Below are 22902 nucleotides of genomic sequence, written 5' to 3'. Positions count from 1 at the left end.
GATCCTACATTATTTTTTGTATCCTTGAAAAGTTGACAAATTCCTTGTTCTAAAGGTGTTCTAGAATATATCTACAAACTTCTATTAGTTTTTTGCTATCAAAAATAATATTTTTTTCCATTTAAGATATAACACTTTTGTTAATAATGTCCAGCATGAGGTATAATAATTCTCTAATTCGAAATGATTTTTAACTTTGTGATACATTCTTAGTTTAATACGATGATTATCTTTATTAGAGTCACAAAAAAGAGCTGGTTTTCAGGATTTTATGAACTTAATGATACAGAGACCTTTGTTGAATTTTTTTTTCTGTTAATGACATTTTTGAAATCAGTGAAATATCATTATTTTAATGAAAGAACATACATTATTGTCCTCAACATAATCTTTTAAATCAATCCTGAAATGGAGTTCTATCTGCTTTAGCACTTTTCTCTGTGTACTAGTTGACCTGTAAGGAAAAAGCATAACCAAAGTTTAAATAGATGTAAATATGCTCAACAGAATGACTGTACTTAAATTGTTGTATTATGAAAACTTGAGTTACCAATTTTAGGAAAGGTATTGGGCAATTATGAAGGATACATAAACACACATTTATATTTTTAATTGACAAAATTTTTCTGTCGAAAAAATAATATAATATATTTTTGTTCTTATACATTGTTTTAAATCTATTAGTATTACAGATCATCAAAGCTAAGGGTACATATTGACAACTTAAAGAAACCCAGTTTACCCCTTACATGACTTAGAAACATGTTGTATCAGTGTATATACAAATAAAAGAACTAAATATGATTCAAGATGTGACAGTCAGACTAGAATTTCTGACTTGGTGCAGGTGCAAAAATATTGTGAAATTAGACTAGTTTGTCAACAATGTTTAATTCAATTGTAACTATTAAAATAATAAAACTACCTTTGTAACTGAATAATGATATTCTTTGGCGCATTCAGCATACTTTTTGACACTGTTGCTGATGTATTTTTCTGGCAACTGATAAAAAAAATAATGTTAAAATAAGACTTAGTAAAATGCACACATGATTTTTATAATACAAACAAACACCATTTAAATATACCACATACTATCAAATGTACAATATTGACAATAATAGAAAATAAAGATATGACAAAAAAGATTGCATGAACACCACAGAATATATTAAATTGGACATAATAATAAATTACATTCAAAAGTCACTACCTGATTTTTAACAGGTGGAATCCAAGCACTAAGCTTTGAAATTTTGAAAGACATGATATTCCTTGCTATAAAACAGGAATCTGATGTCAGGTGCCTATATCAAAGTGTATACAGTAAAAAGACATGATATTCCTTGCTATAAAACAGGAATCTGATGTCAGGTGTCTATATCAAGGTGTATGCAGTAAAAAGACACGACATTCCTTGCTAGAAAACAGGAATCTGATGTCAGGTGTCTATATCAAGGTGTATACAGTAAAAAGACATGACATTCCTTGCTATAAAACAGGATAAATTTGGATGAATATTTATGTAACAATGACATGAATGATGACCAGATGGAGGATTTAGTGTATGTATCCGATGACAATGTGTCAAATTGTCCACCAGTATCAATTCTTTAAATTCATGTACTCAGGATGAAATTGTAGAATCTGTAGAGATAATTTCTATTTGCTTAATAAAAACAGTCACGGAGGTAGCCGGAGTTAAACAGATAGAAACTGAGCAAATGTTAAACAGATAGAAACTGAGCAAATGTTTTCATTCACTGGGTGTGCTGAACCGCAAAACATTGATTTGAATGAATTTTTCCGGTATATTCAAGACCAAATATATCAACATTCAATATGACAAAATAGGAGGACAACCATGCCAAAGCCAGATGTAGAAGAACTGTAATTAATAAAACACATCAAATTTAACTTTTGTAAACTATGAACATTTGTGATTTTGTTGTCTTAAAATGTGTTATAAATATTTGTTAATATGCTTTCACAACTGATGCATGTATTTCTTTGTTAAGTAGGTGATTGACTGTGAGAGTTAGTTAGTTGTGCTAAACCTGGTGCGTATTGTTGAATTCCTGTCCATAATGTGCTTATTAAATTAAAAGGGTGCTAAAGAACTTTATCGTACAAGACCAATCAGTCAATTCGTGTTATCATGGTTATAACTATTCATTCACTTGTTTGGATTTTTTTAATCATGTCTGTTGATATGTTTTTGTATATATGCAGTCTAGTACATTTTTGGTATTATGACTTTGTTTTATAGTTATGTACATGTATGTGAATTTGTTTTTTTAACATGTTTTTGTTATTACAGTGAAAGTTCAGTTTTTCAAAAGGGGAGGTCTATGGAATGAAAATATATAGGGTATGAAAACTTGGTGTTTAAGGACCCTCATATTCAGGGCCGATCGTCTATGACTACGTATAATATGGTGCTTTATGATCCTTAATTATGGAACCTGTAAGCCCTATTAATACCTGATACACGGTAGCCCTAATATATATGTTGTCCATAAGCCCTGGTGCCCATAAGCCCGGTTGCCCTTAAGCCCTTATTGCAAGAAAAGGTATATAAGGGAGTGATAATTGGATACAGCAGAGCTGACGAGAGAACGAGATAAGGGGATTGCTAATATTTAAGAATTGAATGCTGCTTTTTGTAAATTTATTGGGGTGTAAAAGCGTCGACCGAAGTACATTTTGTTTCCGCGCTTCATACTAAAAATGTGCGCACGGTCAACGCTTTTACAACCCTATAAAGTTACAAAAAGAAGCATTCAATACTTATAATTACATTTTTTTAGCTAGAATCATGAAAACACGATTTTTATCAAGTTTTCATTTAATTTACCTGTGCACTTTATTGTGGAACCTCGTGTCATCATGAATGATAAATGTTATTCTCTAATACAATTGTTTCAGGAACAGCACGAGATGTGCAGTCGGCCAATCAGAATAACGTATTATAATGAAACATACATCTAATGTAATTATTACTTAGTGTTATATATCTGTATATACGGTATACTCTGTTATTACGTTACAGGGATGATTCCACTATATAGTTTAGGGCCGCCTAGCGGCCCTTAAATCTGCCAGCGGCCCCAAAAAATGTTTGTGAATATCAATTCCCTATTCAGGAAAATAAAATAATCAAAGAGCAGATTGCTCTGAGGGATACGATTGCCGTTGTTTCATTGACACATGACTGTATACATGTAGCTGGATAATATTATTTTCAAAACTAATTCAACTGCACATTTAAAATAGTTACAAAATAGCCAATCACGGACAAAAGTGTATGAACAATGTAATCAGGCCTATGTTTTAATTTTGTACTATCAATTCCAAGTTTACTTTCCACAGCAGTCACTGAGACTCAGACTGAGAGAAGGTATTTCACTTCGTATCTTATCACCTATTTTCCTACGTTAATTCTAGGAGGAACCCCATTCCTAACTCTTTAAATATTTAATTTCCTTTGGGTCAGTGATCATGACTCCTTTCCGTACACATTTATCGGTTTAAAATGCGATTGTTTTTTAATATAATACGACGTTTATTGACAGAACGAGCTAATACTCGAAGTGTTGTATTGGGACCGTTGTTTTGATTCAGAATTCACGGAAGTCTTCCGGAAGGGAGACAACTCGAAACGATAATATGGAAGACTCCATTTCGCCTGAAGGGGTGTTCGACGATGAGGACTAATTTATTTTAATTTAAATGATGCATATGATTTAAAATTATGCAGCAACAATAACCTTCAATAGCAGACATACATAGAAAAGATCCTATGAGTTATAAATTAATTAATTGAGTGGAGAATCCAGAGCAACCATTCAATCCAAAACCCCTTGAAGTCAAGAAAACTATACGCATGGGCATAATTTCCAAAACAAACCCTGGAGCGAGAACGTACAAATGTATATTAAATGTTTATTAAACGACCTAGATGGTTCTCTATTTCTTTATGGAAGTACAATCTCAAATATCAGTTTCATAACGGTAACATATAAGAAAAACTCCACTTCAGTTCTTAAATGACAGAAATAGATTTATCGGAATTCAGAGAACTCTCTCATTTTATCAAAACTGGGAATTCCCTCTGACGTGTTTCTAAATTTATAAAAATACTAAATTTAAATACTGCTTAATTCTGATTTTCCGTGTTGTTTAAAACACGCATATAAGTCAAGGAAATTATTAAACATTAAGATTATGAAAAGAACATTATAGGAAAGTTGTTTAAGTTTAATTCCTTTGTTAGTTTTTACCTTTTAAAGCAAGACAATCATAAGAATCTGAGATGTTCCTTAATGGTTAGAATAAAACGATTGACGTGAGGGCAATGCTCTGAGCCACCGGTATAAGTCTACAGATTGCTTGAAAGCAATCGTATCCCAAAAATCGGTATTTCCAGAAAAGTTTCAGTCACCGATTACGGCAACTATAATTTTTTATAGTTTGTCGTCAAAACGTGGTAAAATCTGGATAAGAATGCTGTCAGACTACGATCGCATTATATTAACAACGATTTAATTATGTCAACGTGAGGTAAACAATTTTAGCAGTCGGATACAATTGAATAAAACTGCATGGGAGTATTTGAATTAAAGAAAAGTAGATCGCTCAGCAGGTTGATCAAAAACATGCTTTTTGTCAAAATTGGTGTCAAAGCAGACCTCGGCAAAGAACAAATTCAAATTTTGATATAAATTGATGAACAAATTTTAATGAGCGCTGATCCTATAAAAGCAGATAGCCCAGCAGAACCGGTTATGTAACTTGATTAAAACTTGTTTTGTAAAAGAAGTTATTTTATGTTTTGCTCTATTTCCTCAAAAGATAAAAGTTTGATATGAGATATCTTTTATAGTTTATAAGATATCTCATATAGTTTTCTTATAATCGATATTATATATCTTCTTTATTATATAAGATATCTATTTATATAAGATATCTTATAAAAAAGATTATTTACGATATCTTATATATGAGCCAGTCAATGCGAAAAGGTACAAAAACGAAAAATTTACGAAATTCTAAAAAGTGTGCATAATTATTGGTAGTAGGCTTGTGATTTATAAAACACATTTACTTTTCCTCATATCATTAAGCTGTGAACTACACGCACCTGTAAGTGTTTAGACCTTCCCTCCCTTAGTTTTATCAAGATTTTAAATGAATTATTTCATATATTTCATATATTTCAATCATTTTCAAAGTACAGTTTAAATGGCTTGATTTACCAATTGATAATGTTAACCCCGGTAACAGTGGGGATAAGACTCTCGCTTACAATGCTGATATCAATGCAATCTAACTGGGCAAAGGTTCGAATCCCGTGCAATTAAGGTTGATTTATATAATATTTAATAAATTAATATAATATTTAATAGCTTAACTTAACTTAACTTAACTTAACTTTCAATTTCTAAAACACAAGATGTCATAGTTTTTGTAAAGCATAAAACAAAAGCATTTAAATTATTGACTTTTGTCTCTGTAGTGTCATAGATTTTTAAGTTTCTGGTCGGTATAGCATTAGTTCGGGGAACAAATGATTTTACACTTGCTCAAATACCAAAAATTCAGATACTTCTACGTCTTTTTCTGTTTTAATTGACAATATCGGCATAGAATTGACAATCTTATGAATGTTTACATTAATGTATTTTTTTTGTGGATAAAATCGTTTTTCAAAAATACTATAACAAACTTTGATAACGTGTCCTGTAAAGTTTATCAAAAGGACTTTTTGTACCTTTTCGCAGGGACTGGCTCATATCATATAAGATATATTATTAGAGACATCGTATAGAAATTATAAGATAATTCATATAATATATCTTATATAATTTTCTTAAGATGATATCCAATAAACTTTATAAGATATCTTGTATAAAAAATATTTATAAGATATATTTCATATACTTAATGAGATATCTTATAAACTTTAGAAGATATCTTATAAAGTATATAAGATACATTTGTATCTTATAGGTATATTATACAATATCTTATAATTATATACGATATCTAAGTATAAAATATATAAGCTATCTTATTAAATATATAAGATATCTCATATAATATATAAGATATCTCATATAATATATAAGATATCTCATATAATATATAATATATCTCATATAATAAATAAGATATCTCATATAATAAATAAGATATCTCATATAATATATATTAAGATAGCTTTAAAAAATTTAATTATATAAGATATCTCATATATTAAATGAGATGTCTTATAAAAATCTGATATGTTATATAAGATATCTTATATATTATGAGATAATTTGAGATAATTTGAAATTCGAATAAATAGCTAAACTGCTTGCCATAGGTTTATGTTAGCTGGTATATATGCCTTGTTTACCAAAGTTAACATGATAGTGCATCATGTGCAATGGTATTCATGTAATACAACTTCCCTTGTCTGAATCCAATAACTTCTTCAATCAGTGTACAGGTGAAACTTAATATACATTTTCCGTTTTTAAAGGTCAGGAAATGATATTATTTCTTTTTTAGGTTGTATGCATAAAAAATTCCCAATTGGGATAAAAATTCCCAATTTGATGTTACAGGGACCCATTTGAAAACACCTGGAATCATCCCTGCGTTATTACTGTGAATTGTGTTTTATAATAATCGAATACACTGTTGAACTTTACACAGCGACTTCGTGTTTATTTTAGTAAGTCAGAGAAAAAGGTCCAAGCAACACAAGAATCCCTAATTTTATAAACGCAAAATGATCTTCTCGTGTCACTAACTACCCGTCGATAACACCACCGGGAAGGTCCCCCGAATTTTAGCGTAACATATATTTCTTTCTATCTTATTCACCATTGTAAATTACTACTTGTTACCTGTTACCTGTTACCTAGTCTTTATCTTCCTCCTCTAGCAGGAGCTTCGCTTCTATAGCGTAATTCCAATTTGCACCCTTATTTGCACCCTAACCCTTACACACGGGGCACTCATAAAATCAGTATACGTAGGTAGTTATTATAATAATTTATATATCAGTAACATATATACAGCATGCGGACTAATCCATCACCATGTAAACGTAGTTAACTATATATCTTACACAGTCCAATCGTTTCATAACCGGATCACTATTATATCTCCATATAACATAGTGTTATAGACTATAATTAAAATACTCCTGCCCTCGCAATAGCATTTACTGTTCAAAACACTGTCCTTGGTATCTTTAAAATCTAAAAAACGTTTCACTGTTCATTTTGTAGACAATTATTCCATATAAAACACGCTAATAAAATATTTAAAATCTAAAACCACTTGATATTTTACAAGCCTTGGATACGAGTTTTCAGTTCAAACACTATCCATCTCTCAATATTGCAGAATAAATTATTTTGTATTATTTGTCTGTCTTGTCTACTTTGTAAACTGTCTAGAGTGTTATTAAAACACCAGGTACAATAAGTGTCAACAATTTTTTGTTCATGCCACAGGTATAGGAAAATATTTTTGTAGTTTTATGTTTTAAATGACAGGGTATGTTGTTTTGTGACATTTAATAGGTACCTTGTACATGTGTATGTTTGTTGTCGTCATGTAGCTCTTCTATTTAATTCATATTCATCTTTGTTTTCTTCAAAATATAAATTTGATTGGAGAATTTCAGGTATTCCATGTGCTAATATCCATTTTCCAGCTTCTTTATGACAAATTCCTTACTCTGCAACTAAGGTATGCCATAGATTTCAGTTCCATATTTAATGTTATGACAGTTCTAATCTTTTAAATTTATATCAGTACTTTATATTTCTGGCAAATTCAGACATGTGATTGTTTCTGGTATCAGTAGAATAACTACAAGCGGCGTGTCTCCACTATAATATTCGATTATCGATGCCTGCCTTCTGTTGTATAACTGCACCTGATGCCACACAAGATTGATGAGTATTGTCTAAGAATATATCGGAGACCAGGTTTATCATTTGGTGACTCAATTTCTGTACAATATTAACATGGCTAAATTATAACGTTTATAGAATCACCCAATCCTTTACTTTTTAGCTTATAATATAAGAAATTTGTTAGCATTATTTGTCTCAAAGTATAAGTAACAAATTAAGACCGTGAGACCATGCGGTCTAACAATTTATTGCAGTAACGTTAACAAGGTCTAATTGAAAATATAATAGGAAGGTTAATGGATAGTTCTTAGTCTTATTATGGGTAATAAAAAAGACCGTGCGGTCTAACAAATTATTGTACTTGCGCTAACAAGGTCTGTTCCTTTATTGCACTTTGAATCTATGCCGACCTTGGAACCTATGACGTAATTTAACGTGGTGTGTTTCAAACACAAAAGATTTGTAATGCATGCCGAGTAGATGCATCCAGACGCGTTCAAATGCCACTGAAAAAAACACAAATTTATTAAAATGTATATCAACAACAATGCTTCGCGTTATGTACAGATGATGCGGGTCAATTTTGTACCACTTGTATTTACCCTCTTGCTACCAAATTCAAATTTCAAACGACTTTACGTACCCCACAATAATGTATGGCGTTCCAACAGATAAAAAATGTACAGGGGGATGTGTTCAGTACTGTTGTTTTTTTTTTCAAAAAGGGTTCTTACTCCGGATCCAACCTCCGCCTAGATCCATCACCTAGCATCTACCGCCACCAGGAAAATTTACATACTTGAATCAAAAGTCTTACTGCAAGTGTTTTTTTTACCCTAGTACCGGGCCTTTTTTTATTATTCAGCATATAACATCATTGTGGACCTATGACATGCACAGTAATGTACACGGATTCAACTGCACCCTTAGATCTCAAGAGGTGCTCCGGCTATCGGCAGAATCTACCAGCACATACATAAATTCGTGTAATCCCCCCTCATTCGATTGCCTCGAGTGTAATCAGCTGGTTTTTTTTATATGTCTGAACAGTACGAACAGAGCGCCTCCGCAGCAGTTCTGTAGACCAGTTCAACAAATAGTTCTCAAATAATATGCCTGGTTATTGGACAGATCCTACTCAGTTATTATACAAAGATATTTAGTTTTAATTTTTATTTTACGGTATCGGGTCCGTTCGTTCGAGACCTGTTAATAGTGTTATAGGATTTTTACCTTTTTAGTTATCTGTTATTGTGAGAATGTATTTTTTGTTAACTGTTATTGGACCCCTTGATATTCTTTTGATTATTATTTTTTCTCTCCATTAATTCTGCTACTTTTTTCGTTAACCCTTTGGCTGCGGGAAGGACATATGTGTCCATTGTCTGCACGCCACGGGAAGGACATATGTGTCCATACATAAATTTAACATATTTTCTTTATATAAATGATAAATGTAGTCAAATTTGTTTGTCTCCGTACTGTTTTTGTCCTTACTTGATGTTTTTGATCTTTGCGTTATAAAACAACGTTAAATGACGTCACAGTGAAGGAGTGAACGTTCACGCGAAAATGTTTTCAATGTCTTTTGCAAAGTTGTAAAATTAATGCTGCATATAACGTTACATTTGTGCACATTAACTTCGCGGCCAAAGCGTTAAGTGGTCAGGCCATAAAATATAGTGTTACCCTTGTCCCTCACTCTGTCATTCCACATCAAACAATTGTACAGAGTATTTTTTAAAACCTCTTTAGATATTATTGGGCTAATTTTTGGTATGTGAGTTCCGCATGATGAATTATAGTACAATATAAAAAAGAAGATTTGGTGTAATTGCCAATGAGACAACTCTTCACAAGAGACCTAATGACACAGAAATTAACAACATTAGGTCACCGTACGGCTTTCTACAATGAGCAAAGTCCATACCGCACTGATCAGTGACAAGTATGTGGGAAAGAATGGTCTTGAGGCAACCGTCCTGGCGCCATACTCCGAAGAAAAAGCCAACACATGGCATTATTACGAAGGAAAAAAGTTCCAACATGCATATCCACCATCAGCCCAAATACACCACACAGGAAAAGGTCATTGGGTCTTGTCATACAAGTCAATTGACAGTCAATCGGTATACCTTATTGACAGCATGCGAAGTGCACGCGAGGGCTTGTCGCCATCCTTGCAAATTGTTGCAAAGTTGACTGTGGTGTAATGTGTATTGCATTTTTGGTGGAGTTTGTGAAAAAGGGACAACACGGTGTCCTATCTGCTAACTTCGATCTAAGCCAAATTCGCTCTCACTTGTTGCGCTGTTTTGCGATTAGCGATATTACATCTTTTCCGCAAATTGCACATAAACATCGGTCTAATGTAAGATGCAGATATACAACTGAGACTGCACTGCATTTGTAACATGCCAGAGGTATTCAGTGACACGATAAAGTGCGACCGATGTGAATTATGGTTCAACAAGAAGTGTTGTAGTCTCGATCAAAAGAAGGGCAGCAGTTAGTTCTGTGTTGGTTGCAGCAATTATACTTAGTATAGACACTTATCCGTGTTCAATTATAGAATATGTTACATTTTATTTGCAATTTACTGCAATTTCATTCACAGTTGATACGCTTGAAAAATGTGTCATTGTTATTATTGATTGAGATATAGTGTATTAGCCTTTCTTCGGCATGTAGATGTACAATTATAAACTTAGTTCTTATGATCGAAACAAAAGGTCTAAACTTTTAATTTTTATAGAAGAAAACATTTGAAACAATTAATGCCACAAATCTCTTTAATGGGCTATTTTTTTGTTAATTTATTCATAATTTGTTGTATAGGATTGTAACTGCGAGACAATATGAGAATAGAATAGCATATGATTTGTTGAATTCCATTAAATAATAAATTAATGGGACTTTTTGAAAAAAATGTGTTCAGAATTATTTTTTCTGACAAAACACACCCCTGTCGAAATATTACTATTATATAACTCGTGATTTTGTAAGCAATCAAGTCCATATTTATGATTTAAGCAATTGTGATTGTTTTAGTGGCAAGTAAAGAATAATAAAGCACAAAAAGTTGATTAAAAATATCAGCCATTTTTGGAAAAATTGGACTTGGACGAAACCTTAACTTCCGGTCGGGAGAAGACCAAGTATCCATATTTCTACACTCCAGTCTCCCTTGAGCTAATCACAAGGTGTTACAAACTGGTGCTAGTGATTAATGAAGTTTTCAGGAAAGGATGGAATAGCCATAAACTGTCAACTGATAACAACACAGAACTCCAAAGAAGATATGGTAAAGTATAATATTGCCAAATATAAACTCGGAAGCAACACCTATTGTCAATTTATATAGGGAAGATATTCCTTCCAAATTAGAAAACAGATTGAAAAGATATGGATTTAATCAGTAGACTTCCTTCAACAGGAAGATTCCAATCCTCAACAGGAATTATTTAATGCAGCTCAGGTTGAGGTTGTCCATACTAGAATAGCTGCTTCTCCAAATTATCATAATAGATGCCACTCGGAAAATGTTGGTCAGGGAGTTTGGACTGCCACTGGAAAATGAGGTTCGTTGGATAGGGACTTGCAACAGTCCATCTACGGACAATCCATAATAAACCGATTTTAGCGGTTTATAGAAACGAAACACAATGTTCAAGATTCACACTATCCTTAAGTTTTTCTACTAAATTTTATCTGATTTTTTTTAAAACGATGATAGTGTAATTGCTTTATTTTACCATAAAGATCAACCCCAATATACACAACTGGCGGTTTAACGTGTAGCTGAAACTCATAGATTTCATTTAAGACCTTTGTAAAATCTGTTGATAGTCAAATGACAGAGAACGTAAGGTTTGAATCAAAATTTTACGCAAAAAAGTGCTTATGACCCGAATTCGGGTCATAGGAACGGTAAATAGTTAATTCAAATTTTAGCTTTATTGATAATTTTTCAACATTTTACTGTAAATTTGTCATTTTTTTTTTGATAATTTATTTGATGTTACCTTAAATCGTTTATTTGATCAAGATAAGTTTCTAATTTGTTATTGTATTAAAAGTAAAGTATCTAATCATTCAATAACATGGTTTGAGACGTACCCGTCTAATAGAAAACAAAAAGTGTGCTCTGTTAATACAGCCTCAGAATCGAAATGTATCAAATATTGGGTTCCCAAAGGGTCCATTTTAGGTCTCCTTTTGTTCGTCTTCTTGACTTTAGAAGCTACTCATACAGCCACTTCATACATAAGGAACAAATAAAGAAGAGATCGAAAGAAAACTCAATTACGATGCCAACACCGTTAAATACTTTTTGTGTCTAAACAATGGGATGGTTATAAATTCCGTAAAAACTATTTCTATGTTGTTTGGAACAAATAAGAAACGGACTTTGCTAGGAAATGACTTTAATATATGTATACAAGATAGCCCAATCACACCCGTTGAAATACAGAAACTTTTGGTTGTATATATTGACAAAAATTTGGACTGGAAATTTCAAATTGACTATGTATGTAAAAACTTTAGTTCTCGTATCGCACGGCTGTCTAGAATTGAGAATTTTTTCGATACAAGTAGTAGAAAGCTGTAATGCGTATATTCTGCCCATATTTGATTTTTGTTTCTCAATATGAGGAAATTGCTATGAGGATGGATATAAAAAAATTCTTAACAGAGCTGCAAGGATTATACTTGATGCATCAATACTAACACCTAGTATAAATTTATTTAAAGAGCTAAGGGAGCTACCATTTGATTTTTAGGGGGAGGCTAGGATGAAATTTGAAAAAAAATAGGCAGGACAGGAGTTTTGAGTAAAAAAAAAGTCAGGACGAAAATTTAGGTAAAAAAAAGTCAGGATAAACTACAAAAATACAGGACCGAACAGAGTGAAAAATAAAAATGCAGGACAATTTTTTTTTATCCTAGCCAAACTCAACCCCGCCCCCCCCCCCCCCCCCCCCATAAAAATCAAATGGTAGCTCCTTAAAGTGGTTGAATTTCAAATTTAGAATTTCATATCATAAACTATTCTTGTTCATAAAATTCTAAACGATAAAGCACCTGATTACTAAAAAAACTGTGTTGTCCAATTGTTAACCTACATAGTAGAAATCTAAGGTCATCTGCAAATAATAATTTAGCTGTTGTACGACCGAACACAAATTCAATGAGGAAATCTTTGGTGGGGTTAGTGTTGTTTATTCTTTACTTTTCTATGTTGTGTCATGTGTAATATTGCTTGTTTTTTGTCTTTTTGATTTTTAGCCATGGCGTTGTCAGTTTGTTTTAGATTTATGAGTTTGACTGTCCCTTTGGTATCTTTCGCCCCCCTTTTTTCTTTAGAACATGACTATAAATGATTCATAACAACTTACTCAAATATTCTAATGATTTGTATGTTATGTATATATATATATGTATTTGCGAAAGCAAATTTACAGATTTTACATTGTTGGGTTGATGTTTAGATTGATTGATTGATTGTTGGTTGCTTAACGTCCAGTGGCAAATATTTCATGCATATTCAGGACGAGAACAAGTTCACAATAAATACAATAGGTAGGTTGATACAATAGAGGCCATCTGGGATGATGGTCGGGTAAATTTAGACTGCCACTGGAAAATGAGGGTATATTGGATAGGGACAGAAATTTTGCCTTGCAGCAGGCCACCTACGGACCCCTCAAAGAGTTGTTGCAAGGGTTCTTAACGTGCAAAGAGCGTGGCACTCCCTTTACACGAGGCATCGGATTTAACGTCCCCCTTCTGACCGGACGTGACTGCGAACTTAATACATCCCGCACAGCCAAACGGACGACCCACTTCGGCAAGCGTTTTACTGCCGGTCGGGAGAAGACCAAGTGACCATATTTCTATACCCCAGCCACCCTTGGGGATTTGATGTTTAGACGAGTTGTTTATATATATTAAGTTTTCTCTTGTTCTACAGACAGTTTATAGTCAGTCACTGATGCTAGAAATTTTAAGCTTTGAAATATTTGTATTGTTGTTCTCTTTGAGAGCCTCAAGGTAGATTAGCGAAAGCTAATTGAGTCACCCTCTGTAAATAAAGTCATTACTTACAGCAGTGGCATTTACCCAGTGGTGAAAATAGTTATCAAAATACCAGGAACGCTATCCTGAAAGATCACATTATTTCTATTCGAAGTGATCAATGAAACACTTAATATCCAGATAATACAAACTTTCATTTCAAAGTGTATCTAGTAAGGAATACCTTGAAGTTTACATGGTGAAAGGGATTACTCGATTTTTATTAACCGAAATGTATCTCTAAAATATGGTGGTAAATTCATATAGGTAGAAGCCATGAAGTGACAATTATTTTTCTTACGTCACACAGGTAATGGAAAATAAATATGTCATTTATAGTATAAAGAAATGTTTAAAAGGAGTGTCGGAAGTTAACTGACCAACCGTGTAAGGGCTGTATAGCTAATCAACGTCATGATACACCTCCATTTGTTTGTTGGAAGTGTATACTAGAAGTGTAATGTCGCACAGCTATTACTGGAAAATGAACTAGTTAGCCTGTAACAATGAGAAAACAAAACTTATATTTATTCTAATAAAATGTACATTCTTGACTGAATATTTTTTTAATAAAATACTTGTAGTGTCATATTTTACGGTGTCGTTGCGATTCAACATAGGATCTAGCAAATCATCTGAGTCACTGTTTGGATTTTCTTCATTTAGTTTCGCAATAACACATGTATTTGAATGTTCTCGGATATCTTTTACAGAAAAAAGTTTTATAGCGGCTATAACATTTAAATTCTGATCGAGAATTACAACTCTTCTGTACTGGCTCCATATCTAAAACTTTTTGTATAGGCATACAATACAATTTTACCTGATTTCCTAAGTAATCCTTTAGTTTCTTGACGGACCATGAACAGTCAATAACCTGAAGGTCCCTGGAATTCTGGTTGCATTCCTACAGCTCAATCCCGCCACAACCTTTTAGTTGAGAGCACCCAACGATTTCCTTATCAACAATATCAGAATTTATTTTATCCAACAAATCTTGCTCTGTGTCATCTGCATGAAAATTTTTGTTTTACCCTTAACCAGCCTTAAAAAGATTGTCCTTTTCTGAAGGGCATAGAACTTTGACAACCATTTTAGGTGATAGACATACAATTTCTGCAATATTTGATATATGTTGACATACATTTTTATACTCGTGACTTTTCAAGACAACTTGCTCCCCAAGGGTGACTGGGGTATAGAAATATGGCCACTTGGTCTTCTCCCGACCGGCAGTAAAACGATTGCCGAAGTGAGGCGTCCGTTTGAATGTGCGGGATGTATTAAGTTCGCAGTCACGTCCGGTCCGGTCAGAAGGGGGACGTTAAATCCGATGTCTCGTGCAAAGAGAGTGCCACGCTCTCGATATAGCCTTGTCAGTTTGTTCGATGTTGACACTTTAGCCAGTTTGAATATATCTTGGGTTGATTATTGATTATCTATTGATCTAAGCTCCTTTTCATTTTTTATTAATTTAAGATTTTTCAAATCTGAGTTCTGGGGTTTTATACATTAGTAAGGTATTGAGTTAATATATAACATAAAAGTACTTTTTATGTCATTTGGTTTTTAATACCTCTCATTGATTTCTTCATCAGAAAGATTGTTGTACTCGTCATCTGTAAATTGCCTCATGATGCCAGCTTTCACATGTTCTTCTAGGAATTCTTCTCGTGAGTGTATGTAGGTCAAATTTCCTACTGTAGATCATCTTTTCAGTCTCAACAAATGTACCTGAAATTTATTAATTTAATGTACAAGATATATATATTATTCTTAGGAAACCATAATGTCTTCATGATCAAATGTAAATATTAATTATTTATCAATATATCAAATTGAGTATGATAGTGGATTTTTTAATTCTGTGAAAATTTTTTAAAAAAATGATCAGATATGGATTTATAGTATAACTAATCGCTGTATTTGAATATCAGAAATAAGACAACGTGTGACCGAAAGACGAATGGATTAAATGAGTGTGCAGCACAAGTTTAATCCATAGCGGCGTTCGGTCACAAGTTGTCTTATTTTTTATATTCAAATACGGGGATTAGTTTATACTTTTTATTACATTGGCTAATGGCTTTTTTTTTTATGAAATTAATGTAGAAAATGTAAGGAACTATATTATTTCCCTAGGCATTCACAATTTGTTTAGATCAAACTTTATCGACATCTTGACAACGCCTATTGTTGTATGACGTTAGAGAGTGAAATAACCATGTTTATTTCACATGTGAAATTACCGGTTTTTTATTCAACTGGGAGATCAATGTAATTTATTGCAACCAATGTAATAAAAAGTGTTTATTATAAAAAAGTGCTATTCTGATTTTGTGTTTTATCTGTTACTCTGTTAGGATGTTTGCTTGTCATGTTTTGGGATTTTTGATAGATTTTTGAAATCCTCTGGTTTTATCCATTTGAACGCCTTAACAAACTTTGCCCATAAACCCCCATTTTTCTTTTCATAGATCTTTAACATGTTCAATCATAGCCATTTGTAAAAGTGTCATAAAATCTGATTTTTTTAATTGTTGATAGTTCTTGAGAACTTATAACTGGTCAATGATAAACCTATGAAAAGTCTAGAGAGATATATAGAATAATAGGTAGTTTTGTTTTTGATACTGACTATATCATGTGGAATATCTAGACGAGCCTGTTAGGGCGAGTTAAGATATTCCACATGATATAGTCAGTATCAATAACGAAACTACCTACTATTCCGTTTATCGGTAATTATGACGTCACGTAATGTATTGCCTTATATTTTCAGTGAGACAGCAAGTACTTTGATACTCGAAAATATTAGGCAGTAATATCAAAGGGAAATTCTAATGCAACAATGTTTGAAACTTTCATTTTGATTGGATAACGTCACTTATTTCCATGGCATCAATCAATAGTGATGCTATGAGATAACAATATTGTATTAAAGCTCAGACGGCATCAATTGGGGATTTGATGGTCACAAATACAAGTTTACTGCCTCTGTTAACGCGTCGCTAGTAAACTTTATTTGCAACCATCAAATCTCCAATTGATGCTGTCGGAGCTTAAAATACAATACAGTAATCTCCTAAATATACGAATTACCGATAAATCATTTTCCCACCAAAATCCTATGGCTGATATCTCAAATACTAGCACATTTACTCCTATATTTGTTTTGATTTTAGATTCCTTAATTAATCCCTATCAATATATATTAGTGTTATGGAAAGATATTTATTTTGAAAATTAGCAACCAACTTCCTGAAATGGGAATTTATATTGATGTAATTTTAATCTTGTCATGTAAAATAGAAAAGACTTGATTTTTTAATAAGCAAAACTGTCTTTGTTTTATATTCTAACATGACGATATATAAAAGCAATTCAGTATGTATTTCAGAACTTGGTAACAATAATTATTTTAATGCAACATCATTTAGATTAAATCATGTCACCAATTTTCATGGCATCCATTCATAATTTTGCCCTGAAAACATACATGACATTATGAATTGTATTTTTTATAAAAGATTTCTAGCCTTTTCATTAGAAAAGAGAGAACCATATTACATTTTAAGCTATGATGAATTCTTTTGGTTATGAAATGGTTGCAATATGCCTGTTTAACTGGCTCCACAGCAAACTTAATTTGCTACCCATTAAATTAAAAATTGATGCAGTTAGAGCTTAAAATACTCTCTGAGGGATTTGTTCCAGAAATCATATGATGCATAAGAAAATGCTAAGGGTGTTTTAATTTATTTTTATATCTAGGTTGGAGGGGGAATTGCCTTCACTGCAATACCTGCTATTGATTGACATCTTGCTTAAACTGTATGTTTCATGGTTTTATATGAGCTAGTAGACTGATAAAAGCAATATTTTTTCAGTTGTATATTTTTAAGTTTAATGTTGCCTGAAAAAGTTTTTATTTTAATTATAGAAGAAAGACAACTCTCATAAACCTTATAAATGGATGTAATTCTTGCAATTTTTTTTTAAAACAAGATCAAGTAGAATCATTTTATGTCCCACCTATGATAGAAGGGTGCATTTTATATTCAGGGAACGGGTATGTTAAGTTCATTAACCTGCATAAGACTAATTTTTTGTCTAGTCGAATTAGTACCCATATACTTTTTTTGCTTTTAAAATGCATTTTAACTTTGAGTTGTTGTGTTAATAAATGCAAATTATGCTTTCTTGAGATTAAAAGCAGTGACAATCTGACATTTCTAATATATACAGTGATCACATTAATCAATGCATGTGAAAGTTTCTGAATGTACATTGTCATTTTTTATACAGTGCAATGAATTGGAACTATTTTTGTTTTTTCCTCATGTGAGGATGCATGTTGTGACAGGATGTTACTTGACTTTGTTGATAATGGTTTTATGCATTTGATCTTATTTTATTTTTAATAGTTCAATTGTTATCATGTTTAAAAATATTGGTTGCTTTTAAAAATGAACAGATGTGGTATGACTGCCAATGAGACAGGGTTGATAAATTATTATTGACAACTATTTAGTGTTTGCATTGTATATGGTTGATAGGTTAGTATTTATAACTATATTTAGCGTTTGCATAAAAGTGAAATATATTTAGCTGTTTGTTTTGATTATTTATAAGATGCAGCAATTATTATTTTTCTTTTATTATAATTTCTTTATACCTTATCATAGTAGGTTTATTATAAAGATCTACTTGTTGAGATAAGGAGATGTGGTTAGATTGCCATTAGGATATCTATCCACCAAAGTTCAAATGAAGTGGATGAAGTCAAATGTAAGGCCTTCAACAATACATGGTTTTTCTTTTAAAATATAGATATTACGATATACATGATTTGTACCTTCTTTATTAATTGTATTTGATGTGATTCTGGTTGGAATGATTTTTTTCCCAATGTTGATCACACCAGTATCTAGCTTTTTCTTGACAATTGATTTGATGTTGTTGGCTGTTTTGACTGATGGTATAGATGTTCGCTTGGTCAATCTTTTTTTGGCACGTCGTACTCTCCTGATGTAATCTCGTCCACTGACTCTTGATTGAGGGTTGAAGCTGTGTATATTGACACCATTGTCTTGAGCAAACTGTTTTAAAACTTGTCCACCATTTAGTGGGCGGATACCATTTTTATTTAATACATTATATTTTCTTGCCAGATACTGCCAGTTAACTTTGCTCCCTGGTGTAGTTGATTTAACTTCGTCTAGGAACATATCCTGGTCAAAAGTGTAGGACGTAAAATTGCCATGGTGTTTTTTGGGTATATTTTTTCCTTCTTGTTCTTTTTGTACCCTATTCAACATAGAGGTTTCTGCCTCCTCGTGACTTATATGGTATGCAGAAAGTCTGTCCCTGTCATACTGATTGTATGATTTACCCGAAGATAAAAAATTCTTGACATCAGCATCATTTGCAGCTATTTGGTTCATGATTTTAGTGTTGTTTTCTTTATTGCATGTGGTTTCTATTTTTCTTTTTTCCAAATAACTCTTTTTTGGTGTTAATTTCATTATCTTTGATACAGATTTTGTTAAATCAATACCATGTTTTTTCTCTGCTATAGGAGATAAAATTTGTACAAAGTTTTGAATTTCATTTTCGACGCCCTTTGATGTTGGTGGAGAATTCTCCAATATAGTATCTGTTATATTGGTACATAGCTCAACAAGGTCTCTGTTCTTGCTTGGATAAGAGCAGTGGCTTGAGGCAATGTCTGAATTAGTAACAAGACATGCTTTGCAATCATATATTGTATGGTTATTCTTTTTTTGTAGAGTTAACTTGTCCCATGCATATAACGAAAAAGACTTTATATATTTGGTCTTGTCCTGAGTCTTGTTTGAATTGGACCAGTTTGAATTGGTGGTAATTTCCTTTTCAAGTTTAGGAAGACTACGTCTGAATTTATCAAATGAGATTGCCATTTTTGGACACCCAGTAATATAATTATTGAAGGAGTGGAATCTTTGAGCTGGACTGATGGTGGTATCATATTTAGGAGCTGAAGGCGTTTTTATATGTTCTTGTAATTGAGGTTTAGACTTCTCATCCCAGTATTTTATAGATTCTTTGTCTTTTGTAGATCTTGTTATTAATATTTTAGCAAAGTTGCATGTATTCATTATGGATGTGTAGTCGGCTTGTCTGCCATCTTGATTCCAATGAATATTCATAAAAAATTTGACATTTTTCAAATATTTTGTAAAAAGAAATGTTTGCTGTAGTTCTTGTTATTTTGTTCAAAAATTTGTCATAATGTATTTGAAATAAATAAAAAATTGAAAAAGATTTGAATGATTTTTTTTATATGAGGTGCATTGTGAAGGAGAAAGAAAAGGCAAGTTCAAATGTTAGTGAAAAAGTCAACACAATTATGAATTATATACATATTATTTTAATTTACTAACAAACATTAAACATATTTTTTTCAAGAGGTAGCCTGAAACGAAATTGTCTGCATACTTCCATTCCATCAACATCATCACCATATGTCCCTATGGGTGCCTCTTGAAGTTCTACAAAAAATAAACTGGAATTTAAAAAAATGAACTAGCATGTTAACACTCATTATTGATCAAACAAATCAGAAATCATTCATACAAAAGAAGAAAAAAAATTGGGAAAAAACGTCAAATGTCAAAAGGGGCAAACAGGGGGTTGTTGTATATATTTGTAACCAGAGAGCTTATGCATGAGTATTCAATAGTTTTAATGCATGGGGGGGGGGGGGGGGGGGGGGGAATCCATTGAGGTAAGTTAAAATAGTATTAAATACAAATGATTAATGCAGTAAAAAAATATATCAACAACACTCCATACAGTAGGGTATTGTAACCCCTTAAAGAGCCCTTGGTTCTACTGAAATTTTTAACCTTGTAAGAGGTTTTGTTTTTATAGGTATATTTTAAATATTTTGTTAAAACATTCTCCGAGTTCTTGTTCATCTAGTACAACAAATGATTGGAAGTTTTTATCAATAATAATCACGTCTTGTGGAGACTTGGCAAACCGGATAATGAACCCGTTGACGGACAACGTTTACAATTCGTCACGTCATCCAAACGTTTTAAAGGTCATGTTTACCTTTTATATTGTCAATTAATTAATGAAAACGGACTAGAACAAGGGCATACGAACATTTTATTTTAGAAATTCTTTTTCTGTCTGAAAGAGTATAGTTTTTAACAATTTCTTGCATAGTGGCAAAGAATGCATCGATACGGGTTTAGTCTAGAAACTGAAACGAAAGGGAGAAAATCCGTCTTTTTTAGCTTGTTGCCATTTCAGCTCATCTTTTCACTTAAACATGCTGTAATATAAAACTTTGCCATGTATTTTTAATAAAATATAGATGATTTCCAAGTCATAGATACCTTGTTTATAAAATTTTATCAACAGTATGCCCTTGTTCTGTCCCGTTTTTTTAGCAGTGTGTCTACTTTCAATTTAGATACATCACGTGACCAACATTTATAGTCTAAATATAGTTTGTATATTTTTTTTTAAAGAAAAACATATCCAGAATACATAAATGCAAGTATGATGTTGAACCGATGCCATTTTCCTCTTTTTAAGCCAGACACTGAAAAAACGTCATTTTTTGGCTCATTTTGTCTGGCGATCAACCTTAACATCACTGCGGATAAATTTATATGGTGAAGTAAGGTTAACCTGATAAATTCTCATATTATACAATTGCAAACTATGAATCTAATATTGCTTATGATCGATGAAATCTATTAAAAAGGGTTAAGATATTAGTTTAATTACTTTACTAAACAGTAAGATATTGGGAGCAACACATGCAGACAAAACCTTGTACAGTTTCATAATATAAAGAAAACATCAATCACATCTGTATTACTTAAATATAATGCAGTGGTCTCGTTAGCCCAAAATAGAAGGGCGCCGCGCCCTGGGTGCCCTTAGCCGCGCCCTTCTGCCCTGACGCTGTTTTTCGAAAAACCCTTGTGCCGTTTTGGTAAAATTGCCTTTTGTTTCAATCGATTTCTTATCAGAAGTTCAATTACATATCTGACACCTGGTGATTGCCCCCAGGTAACGAGGTTAATCATGTCATTACAATCAATTATAGTGGATAAGACTTCAAAAGTGTTAATTACTAGGTAATTTAATTTTAAGACAATGTACCTTTGTCATAAATATGATGAATGTGTCGGCATTTTCTTTTCGATCCTCAAGTCACCATGGAAGAGTGTATGAATGAAGACTTTCGTGAATTTAGAATTGAATTGAAGTTATCAAAATAAAACTATGCCTTTACAGAAACATCGCTCATCTCAACTTGTGAGCGACAAGCAGACGTAAACATGGAAATTAATTTTGGAGTTATTTCCCCTGAAAAAAGCTTATTACAAAATTGTGCTCCTAAAATATTATCTAGCACTAAAAATAGGAAAAAATAACATACAAAAAAAAATATATTGCAATTTATTTTTGATAATCATACTTTTGGCAATCCATGTTTTATACATTGTCAAAATAGAAATTTAAAAACAAGTTTTAAAGTTCTGAACAGGTGTCCAAGCTATGTACTTTCTAACCTGAAAGTGTGCAGTTTAACTCTCATCACAAATCAACTTGATGAAGCTACACTAAATAATATATTTCTGAACATGAACAATGAAAACAGGTGTTGAGGGTCAAGCTCTAGATGAAAATTTTAAAGTACTCTGTCATGTACATGTATGGTCAACTATGAGATGTTTAGTTTATGATCTTTCTTTTGGAAGGAGAGGGGGTGGGGGAGAAAAGTAAGTTTATTTTGCCTCTTTTGGTTAATAGTATGAATGTGTATTGCCATGTTTTATGAACATGTAGTATGAATGACTTTTCTTATGCAAATTTTATAGAATAAATAATC

General features: G+C 32.3%; 1 protein-coding gene across 1 annotated transcript in view; it reads right to left on the bottom strand.

Moving 5' to 3' along the window:
• LOC139493936 (uncharacterized) overlaps positions 1 to 20140 on the bottom strand; it is a 41549-nt gene extending 21409 nt beyond the window's left edge. Inside the window, exons 1-4 of the mRNA XM_071282108.1 lie at positions 18859 to 20140; positions 15577 to 15697; positions 926 to 1003; positions 370 to 454 (exon numbers count right to left, since the gene is read on the bottom strand). Coding sequence (XP_071138209.1) covers positions 370 to 454; positions 926 to 1003; positions 15577 to 15697; positions 18859 to 20140 — 1566 coding nt within the window. The remainder of the gene's footprint in view (positions 1 to 369; positions 455 to 925; positions 1004 to 15576; positions 15698 to 18858) is intronic.
• Positions 20141 to 22902: the final 2762 nt, after the last annotated feature.

The sequence above is a fragment of the Mytilus edulis genome, chromosome 11 (genome assembly GCF_963676685.1).
Source record: "Mytilus edulis chromosome 11, xbMytEdul2.2, whole genome shotgun sequence".
Classification (NCBI taxonomy): domain Eukaryota; kingdom Metazoa; phylum Mollusca; class Bivalvia; order Mytilida; family Mytilidae; genus Mytilus; species Mytilus edulis.
Note: the sequence above shows the minus strand (reverse complement) of the source record. Positions and strands in the feature narration are given on the sequence as shown.